The sequence below is a fragment of the Eutrigla gurnardus genome (genome assembly GCF_963514095.1).
Source record: "Eutrigla gurnardus genome assembly, chromosome: 20".
Classification (NCBI taxonomy): Eukaryota; Metazoa; Chordata; class Actinopteri; order Perciformes; family Triglidae; genus Eutrigla; species Eutrigla gurnardus.
The window spans coordinates 1,881,337-1,891,611 of NC_139931.1; the positions used below are offsets into that span (position 1 = coordinate 1,881,337).

Below are 10,275 nucleotides of genomic sequence, written 5' to 3' on the forward strand. Positions count from 1 at the left end.
GGTTAATATTTATTCATTATATTTGGTAAGTGTTATTTAATTAATAATGTAATCATTTTTAATATGTTATTTTTTAGTTAATTTAATAATAACTGTTCATATTTCTTTTTTCCGTGTTTTTTAGGTATTATGGGCATGTTGATTTATGGCAAGAGTGGACTCATGAAAATGGGTCACCTTTGCCTTACGGCTCATTTATAGTTGTTCCATTGATCATCAGACAATGTCCCTGACAAATAAAATAATAACATGGAAGTCAAGACAATTAGAAACCTTACAGTTGACCTGGAATGAAATATGCCTTTTTAACCCTTTTTTACACTTTATATGCCACCAAAAAATACAAAAGAATAGTATATTTATGTCTCAAAATCCAAGGTTTTTCTTCTTCCTGGAAAACCAAATATGAGGTACTCTTACATCAACTAGTACCAACTGATTTCAACCAATCATATCATGGCATCCGTTAATCAACCAATCAGAGCTGGAGACGGTGGTGAGCCAATCTTTCAGATGCAATTCAAATACGACGTATCGCTCACGATCGCAGTCCAGCTTTCTTTTCCCAGGTTGAACGTTAGACTTCTTCCTGTCAGCTGACCTCTCTGACCTCTCTGACCTCTCGTCCCCGTAGAACCCTACAGTCCGGCCGTCTGGGTGATGATGTTCGTCATGTGTCTGACCGTCGTGGCCATCACGGTCTTCGTCTTTGAGTACTGCAGTCCGGTCGGCTACAACCGCAGCCTGGTCAGCGCCAAAGGTGAGTGCCGCCTCCCTCCGTCGTCCATCTGCCCCGTCCTCGCTTCTTCATCGCCACGGCAACCACAGATGACTCAGAGCACGCCTGCTTGATACTTGTTGGTTTTTGTTCAGTCAGAAATATATAGATCATTTTTTTCTTTTACATTTTACTACAAAAAAGGCGATAAATATGAAATTCAGTTTTTTCCCTATAATAAACATATATATATATATATATATAGTGTGTGCTTTGTATGTGCATCACTGATTTTCTTTTTTTTTATATTGGCATTCCTGAACTTCCGCATACAGACACAACAAACATCACAGGGGATCAGGAGGATTTAGAGAACATGTGAAATCAAAGCCTATTTACAGCGGCCACATATTGGATCAATGCCTGGAAAATTGAGATGCTGCGGCTTCATTTGGGAGCCATGTGGTCTATAAAACATCTCATAATGACGAGGAACAAAGGTCGAGGCTCGCGGGTCGCAGCTTCTCAGCTGTGTTTTTCATGCATTTCTGGATGTTTTGAATGCACGACGCCAACGTTTATAGCAATAATCACAAAGGTCACGTTCTCATTACGACATCGTCAAAGCGGTTGTTTATCTGACGAGCGAATTAGACGGCTGCTTCATTGCTCTGGAGTGTTGTCGTCTTCTTTCCGTCTGCTGACATTTGATTTGGAGTCGAGGACTCGTAACTTAGTTCGGAGGTACATAAAATAGATATAACTGCGAGAATATTGACCTCTTCAACTTCCTAATGCCAGCTTATAATACATAATCAAATACACTAATGCCATTTTTAAGACAAAGCTAATATTTCAATAAAAATACAATAATTCTAATTTGATTATTGGAATTTGTTTTATTAAAATAACCACTGTTGCTGACAAATTTAGAACTTTTGACATTTTATACCGACTCTGGGCCAGTAGAATATTCTTTTTTTTTTCCCGGATGGTGGTGAAAAAATGGCAAATCAATATAAATGTGTGTTATTTTTGGAAGAGGCCATCATTTAGACAGCAAAGCCACCGTTCTCAGAGTCCTGACCCTGAGTCCTGAAACCCAGTCCTGACTCCGAGTCCCGTCCTAGATCCCGGAGGTCCCACCTTCACCATCGGCAAGTCCGTGTGGCTGCTGTGGGGGATCGTCTTCAACAACTCGGTCCCGATCGAGAACCCGAAGGGCACCACCAGCAAGATCATGGTCCTGGTCTGGGCTTTCTTCGCCGTCATCTTCCTGGCCTCCTACACGGCCAACCTGGCGGCCTTCATGATCCAGGAGCAGTACATCGATACGGTCTCCGGACTCAGCGACAAAAAGGTACCGAGCTCTGTCATTGACAGTCCTGTGTGTTGCTGTTGTGTTTGATGTACAGCTTAGGAGAAACACAAAGTGCTCGTCTATTCCGGGTGTGTGTAAACAGCACGAGGTGGAGCTATGAAACACAAATATCCAGAAGTGTCAATGTCACAGCGGTGACTTTTCCCTTTTTTTCCCGGTTTCAGAGAGAGTAAGTGGTGGAATTGAATTACATCCCTGGATTCTTTAGATGGGGGGGTTGTCTGTGAAAAGCCGCCGAAAAATGTAATACATAAGTGGATTTTCTGGGCAGACGGTGATTACAAATTGCGGTGGTATTATCTGGTGCGTATTTGGTCTGGCCCGAGGATGTGTTTTAGTATTGACAGGGAGATCCGTGTTTAAACCCACGGCACAAGAAATAGTTTCTGGGAAATTTTTGCTAGCGGCGACTGAAAGGGATTAAAGAGGCATTTGAGGAAAAAGACCAAGCTGTCCACTGCTCATTACAATCCTGGCAAAGTCATTTACAAGCCTCATCTCATTATACATGAACTGAGAGGGAGAAACGCAGACATTTTCTCGCAGCGAGTCCATAGATTATTGAACAGCGTGGAGCGCGGCGGCGTGGAAGGGGAACGCTGTTTGTCCAGCTGTGCTCGAAACCCTTCAGGTTAAGTAAATGTAAATGAGGTACGAGATGAAGCCACGGAGAAGTGACCTTGCGTGAGAGGAAGGCGAGCGGATCGGCTCGGAAAGGACGCCGGCGGATGATTACCTCATCCCTGCAGCAGAGACACTTCACTCAGAAGTCCTCGTGATTGGGTGGCGACGCCGTCGTCGCGTTGACATCGTCCCCGACAACCGTTTGTGTCCGACGTGGTTAAATGGAGGGAAAACTACAGCAGCAGCTCTGCAAACAAGCCGGTGTTAACGATGTTTAAAGAGTTCTTCTGTCTCAGACGTCAAGGTCGACGCAGCAGGAGCTCGTGTTTGAAATCAGTTTTTATCAACGCTGGTCTCTTTAAACAATGAATTCAGTCCGTCTCTAGCCCGGACCAAGTCGTTTTAGTTACTTGAACGCATCGTTTGACCACAGATTCGGTTTGAAAACACGTTGGCAGCACAACACCACATGATGTTTCCACAGCATGTAAAAAAAGTATTAGACAGAGGATTACGACCTAATAATGCCAAGTGAAAAACTACTAAAGCATATTTTTAATGAAACAATCATTTATTGTCTAATCATTTGAATGCAAATAACCACTATAGATGATAATAACAAAGTTAAAGGATAACATTTAAAATATTTGACAGTTTACAGACTTTGATCTCACTTCTAATAAGTCAAGAAGGTAATCAATAAAGAAAAACCTATATATAAACTTGACCTCGAGAGATTTCTCTGTGTTGGAGATCAGACTTCATTTTCATCATGTCCACAGATGAATTTGATTTTTCCCCCCTCATACGCAAACTTTAGCTCAAACTGTCCCTCTGCTAACGCACAAGAACATATTTGCATAATGTTAATTAAAAAGAGAGATTGTATTTCCACCCCGTCTCCCCATCCTCAAAGCTAATTAAATGCATATAGTGCTCCCAAAAGTTAAAAAAAAAAGATGTTCATTTCTAACTGCAGACGAGGATATTCAGATTTTTTGGACACAGTGTCTGACTGTTTGATCTCTGGGTTGTCGACTTAAGATGTGTAAATTTATGGAGCGAGAGGGGGTCGGCAGGATAACTGGCACCGAAACACTGGAGAGCTGAGGCAGAAATGCTTTTAACCGACGTCTGAATTTGACTAAACACAATCGATCAATATCACATATTATTTTTGTTCATCACTATCAATCCTCTCTCGACAGTTTCAAAAGCCGCAGGAGCAGTACCCTCCGTTCCGCTTTGGCACGGTGCCGAACGGCAGCACGGAGCGCAACATACGGAGCAACTACCCCGAGATGCACTCCCACATGGTCAAGTACAACCAGAAGGGAGTGGAGGACGCCCTCAACAGCCTCAAGACGGGGTAGGGGTCGGCCAAGGGCTCGAAAAAAAGACACGTATTAACCAGCCAAACTGTTAATATGATGGAAATGTTTGAGGGAAACTCTTTTTTTTCCCCTCTGTCCTGCTAGGAAACTGGACGCCTTCATCTACGACGCCGCCGTGCTGAATTACATGGCTGGCAAGGACGAGGGCTGCAAGCTGGTGACCATCGGCAGCGGGAAAGTGTTCGCCACCACCGGGTACGGCATCGCCCTGCAGAAAGACTCACGCTGGAAACGCCACATCGACCTGGCTCTGCTCCAGTTCCTGGCAGACGGTACATTATTCACATATACATATATATATATATATATATATATATATATATATATATATATATATATAAATATAAATTAAGAAATTTACTGAAGAAACATTCCAGTAGTTCTAATTGCTTGTCATTCAGAGACCATACAAATATAAATATGTAAGTGTATGTGCAATCATTTATGGACGAGTCACAATATACCACCCACTTTTTCAAAATTTCACAGAATATCGCAAGTCGTGCTAGAATAATAATAATTTGTCCACAAAGTAAAAAAAATGGATAAGAAGAGCGATAATGTACTGTATATTTGACATAAAACATTTTATTATAGGGCACAAAATACTATTATAGTAAAACTCAGACGTGTCATAAATGCATGTCAATAAAAAGTCTATCTAAAATCTAAAATGTGACATTTCCTCAGGCGAGTTATTTCAAAGCCGCAGGCTTTCTGCCTTTGGCAGAAATATGCAATAGATGGTAAGAAGAATAAAACAGCACATTGTTTATAAATGACACGTCAAACTGAGAGGCTGCTATAAATAATAGTGTGCTTTAGAGTGGGATTCATGTTATTTGTGGTGACAAAGGAAGAGGTTTGAATACACGATAAAACAACTACAACTATTCACATGGGGATAATATTACCTCCAGTTACATCCAGTTGGTTTAATAACCGAGTTGTTTTCCCAAGAACATAACCGTTTTAAATAATACTGTAGTCACTATGAGTGGATACTGTAGTGCAAGATTGGACAAGAAGAAAGAAAATTATTAAATATGTTGCCAATGAGGTGCAATATCAACAATCCTGATACGATAATTAACATTTCCTCATGATTTTGTTCCCAAACTGTTAGGTCATAAAGTTGTTTTTGTTTTGCTTATGAACTAAAAACATAATTTAAACATAGAAACTTAAAAGCCAGGTCCCATACCAGGAGTAGAACCATGAATCCTAACCGCTAGACCACATGGGACGTTACGGTGGACCTGCTGGCCTGATTGAAGAACGCTTCCTGTCCACTTTAAAACATAATAAGTCACGCTCAGGTTTTTGGATTCACTAAATCATAAACGGACTGCTCGACCTCCTCCAGTTGTGCCTCCGGGGCCGCTCTGGTTTATTTGAGAGAATTTCATTATCCGGTGCAAATGCGTTTCCCCCCCGAGAGGCCGGAGGACGTTTCATTAATAATAACGAGTGTTATGCAAATAACAAGAAAAGGTGTGTCTGACTCACAGGTGACACGCAAAAACTGCAGACCGTCTGGCTCACGGGCATCTGCCGTAACGAGAAGAAGGAGGTGATGAGCAGCAAGCTGGACATCGACAACATGGCGGGCGTCTTCTACATGCTGCTGGTGGCCATGGGCCTCAGCCTGCTGGTCTTCGCCTGGGAGCATCTGCTCTACTGGAAACTACGACACTCGGTCCGCAAATCGGAGCGCCTGGACTTCCTCCTGGCTATCAGCAGGGTGAGCTATTCTTACACGGAGCTGTTAGCAAGTATTTGAAATGTTTGATCTATAACTGCAACAACAAGAGTTATTTTAGGGCCAACTAACGTGTTTTTTGTTGCATCACATACAACAAATGGAACATTTGTGGCCACGTACACAAACAGGTATATTTAGATTTTGTAACACCCTGCCGTGAGACTATGTTGGTCATTCCAGGAACGCTTCCCATCCATAAATAACAGCTGTTGCTGCGAAAGTGTTGCATCCACTGAGTTGTGAAGAATCTTAATTAAATGCCGCCCAAGTAACAAAAACTCAACAGACAGAAGTTTAAGAGGACGTTACTCATACGACGGCCTCGCTTCGAGGATGAAATGCCGTTGTAAAGTCTGCTGTCTCCTTCCGAAGTATCCTTCCAGACATCGGTTTAGAAATATTGGCAATGCAGCGAGTCAAATCCGTGCTCAGCCAGAATGGGGTCGAGGGGCAGCAACAATAAAAACAGATAATAAAATCAAAAGGAGTTTAAAGCAATAAAAGGGGATGTCACGGATACTTGCTGAAATATTGTGATGGCCGTGATCCCTGAGAAATTGAATTTAAATTGCCCCATTAAAAAAAACGTTCATCTGTGTGTCGACAGCAGTCAAGAGGGTGAGATTAAGTATTCCAGACAGATACAAAATTTGAAAGTAAAATAAAGCTGAAGGAATGAAAACAGAGAACTAATATATGGTAAGTGCAATCAGCAACTCGCTCATTTATATGTCTGGGATGGTTTTTAAAGGTTGGAGCTGTGTGCAAAACAACAAGAGCGTAAAACTACCAGAAATTGTTTGATTGTTTTCGAGTCATTTGTAAGTTAATTCAGGGTTCCTACACCATTTCCAAAGGCAAATTCAAGCACTTTTTGAGCATTTCAAAAGTGCATGTCCATGCTTTTCCAGCCCCTTCCAGCTGTGGTAAACTCCATCTTTGTATCAATCCAATGGTCAGTATTCAGTCTACTTATTATGTCACTTGTTCATCACATTAAATGAGATGTTATTGTCCTCTAAACAACCAACATGATGTTTGGAGACAGCTTTTTACAGAAGGACCACAAATGAAAGGAAAACTAATTCCACTAACAGATCCGCAGAAATATAATCACCAACTATTTTCATCATCTGTTCATCATCAAAAGTCATTTTACATAAAGAAATGTCAGAAAATGCTGTTTTCAGTCCCTCAGATATGGAGATCTTCTTTCCTCTGTTCTATCATAGATGTCATCACATACAACACACATTTCAAGACCTTTATTCTACATCCAAGCACTTTTAAAACCTTGAAAACACCAGATTAAAGTTTAAGTGTTTGTCGTAGGGATTGACCAAAATGAATCATGTCGAGCGTAGTGAAACCACAACAGGAAACCTTTGTGAGTTTGGTCGATTGTCCACGCTCGTGTCCGATGAGGCTGAACGATGGTAATATCACCCTCCCCGTCTCTCTCCGCAGGGCATCTACAGCTGCTTCAGCGGCGTGGAGCACACGGACCACAACGGCAGCATGCAGAGTCCGGACGTCACCACCAACTACACGCAGGCCAACATGCTGAAGATGCTGAAGACGGCCAAGGACATGGTGTCCTCCGCCAGGGTGGAGAACTCCCTGGACAACGCCACCAAGACGATAGAGAATTGGAGCAGGCGTGGCGGCGAGAACGTGCGTGTCGGTCTCCCGCCCAGACTGACGACCACGGACATGGCTCACGGCCGGCTGCCCTACATCTCCAGCATCACGGACAACCACTCGCCGTACCCCCAGAGGGCGCTCACGCCCGCCTTCCCGATCCACTACGGGGACACGTCCACCCAGCCGCTCCTGGACAAGCCCCGAGTGGTGACGCGACCGACGCCGCTCCGCTACACGCTGCCGGCCCGCAACGCACAGCACGTCATGGAGAGGACGCTGCCCATCTCCAGCCTCAGCAGTCCTCACATCGCCATGCGGGACCCAGTTCCCGCCGGTGCTTCCAACCCCCACCACGGCAGCAGGCTGTATGTGGAGAACCAGGCCCGGCACCCAACGTCCCCTTTCATTCCTTACAGGGAGTTCCAGGTGCCCGACATCTACGTGGAGCACAAGGGACCGCTGAGGAGGAAGTTCAGCTACCCGCCCGACTGCGTGAGCCGGAGGAGGCGGTCCCACAGCTACGTCTTCGACGCCGCAGACCCCAGAGTGAGAGGTCACTACGGCGAATCTCGATCCTGCCTCGCCGAGTTGAGGGCCAATCACCTCCTGAACAACCACACCCCCGTCGCAGCCGCCGCCATGGGCTGCACCACGGGACACTATCCCGGTGGCAGCGCGAGCTGCAACTCCTGCATGAAATCGTATCTGGAGCCTGAGATGGATGACGTGCCACTCCTGGGGAAGGACAAACTCAACCGCCGGGCCTCGTTCCTCAAAGCCACGTGGGGCAACGACAGGATCCATCAGGTGGACGAGACAAAGCCCTCCACGTCCAAGTCTTCCAACCGCGTGGAAATGCCCGACCTGTTTCCTCGGGTGGTGGTGGCCAACCCAAAGCCCCACAAGCTCTACGGCAGTCTGGGGCACAACCTGTCCTGCTACCCTTTGGCTGCTGAGCCTGCCTACTTGGACCCGGCCCACATGGGCTCCTACCCTTACAAGCAAAAGCTCAAGTACTCCGAGTCCACCCGGCTGCCCTCGTACAGGGAAGCCATCCTGCAGAACGCGGCCGCCCTGCGCCGCTCCTCCTCCACGGTGGTGCACAGACACTACTCCACCTACCTGAACTCGTACACGGACTTACCGGTGTATGTGGGGCCGCTGGCCGAGGGGCCGTCCCAGTTCTACGACAGCTCCAAGGACATGTGCCACTTGTTTCCCTGCACAAGCCACTGCCCGGATAACGCGGCCATGCTGCCTCGCATGAGTGACAGGCAGGTGGTTTACCACAACAATATGTTCGGGGCCTACGACAGCACCGGGAAGAGGGAAGACCCGGGCTCTGGGAGCCGAGAGCGGAGGCAGGTGTTGGTGGCGCGCAGAGTCAACAGTCCCTTTGTGCCAAAGCCCTGGGGCAGGGTATCCAGCCTGGAGTCTGAGGTCTGAGCCCCCCCCCCCATCCTTACTGGACCTCCACTAAGCTCTCAAACTGAGCCCCCTCTTAACGGGGGGGCCTCGCCTGGGGGGGTTCTCCCCTCAGTCTCTGGTTATAGCAAAAATGTAACTCTACACCGATAGTGTATTTGAGAGTGTTGACTCTCAATTATCAGTGCAATAAATATCTCGGGCAGCGACGTGTGACGGAGGAGACACTGACAAGCGAACTACTGCTGGGACTTTGTAAGCCAAAACTTAAAATACTAATAAAAGAAAAGGCAATGTTGAAAAGTATTTAATAAATAAGAATTTAACCTGTTGTTTGTTATTTAAAGGATTTTTAAAATGCTGTGTTGCTTTGTGAAAGACTTCTGGGAGACAATATACTGTAGCCTCTCAATCTGATTAAGACTTGAGACATTTCTTTTTCTCATTTTGTTATTGTTTTTTGTTTTTAAAAATCATTGCAGTGCCCTCCATTTTCCAAAATAGGTAGATAGATTATTAAGATAATTTTTGTCATCAAACAACTGACGTGTCGTCCAGGAATTTTTCTACGTCCACGACCTTGGGAAAGACCTTTCAACGTCACTGGTTATTCATGTAATTTGACTGGGATTTTAAAAAGGGAAAACCATAGTATCACGTGTATTTCCATTGTTACAATACCCTTTAATAAAGAACAAGGTCATCTCAAGGGCCTTTTGGAATCATCTGTCATCTCAATCTATATGTTAACCACGCTCTCATACTGTACGTGCTCCCACAAAGTGCTTCTTGCCATTAAAAAGGAAGAGCCTTTTATTGAACCGAGAGAAAAATAAATCTGAACCCTACTACTTCACTTGACGTGCAGCGGGAAGCGCTTCACCTCTGCAAGCAGTGATTATGAAGTCGTGCATATTGAAGTCACGAGCGCAGCATGGTTGGAATCTGACAGGCCGTTCTGGAGCAGCGGTGTAAAACAAAGGCTCAGCAGCACTATTATGATATAGTGAACAGTAAATCAACCTGCCATGTACGCAGAATGATTTAAGGTGAATCGAATGACGAGGGTGAGAAGGTATGAATGGGTTTCCAGTAAAGACAATATAACGGATAATAATTCTGTGACAAAAGACCCAAAGGACTACTGTTCCAGAAATAATAGCAATTAATGATATAATTGTCATTTTAAGACCGTTTTATGCCACTGATTAAGACTGGAGATATCATGATTCACAATACTATCCCCGACAATCATCAAAATCTCCTTAAAAACTCTTGTCAAACATACTGGAATCATTTTCACTTCAATTTTGTCAAGAAACAA

The 10,275-nt window shown here is 44.7% G+C and overlaps 1 protein-coding gene across 1 annotated transcript in view; it reads left to right on the plus strand.

Annotated features, from left to right (window-relative positions):
* grin2ca (glutamate receptor, ionotropic, N-methyl D-aspartate 2Ca) overlaps nucleotides 1-9,647 on the plus strand; it is a 58,272-nt gene extending 48,625 nt beyond the window's left edge. Inside the window, exons 8-13 of the mRNA XM_084036198.1 lie at nucleotides 635-760; nucleotides 1,849-2,078; nucleotides 3,932-4,092; nucleotides 4,202-4,389; nucleotides 5,629-5,861; nucleotides 7,350-9,647. Coding sequence (XP_083892324.1) covers nucleotides 635-760; nucleotides 1,849-2,078; nucleotides 3,932-4,092; nucleotides 4,202-4,389; nucleotides 5,629-5,861; nucleotides 7,350-8,972 — 2,561 coding nt within the window. The 3' untranslated portion in view covers nucleotides 8,973-9,647. The remainder of the gene's footprint in view (nucleotides 1-634; nucleotides 761-1,848; nucleotides 2,079-3,931; nucleotides 4,093-4,201; nucleotides 4,390-5,628; nucleotides 5,862-7,349) is intronic.
* The last annotated feature ends 628 nt before the right edge of the window (nucleotides 9,648-10,275 follow it).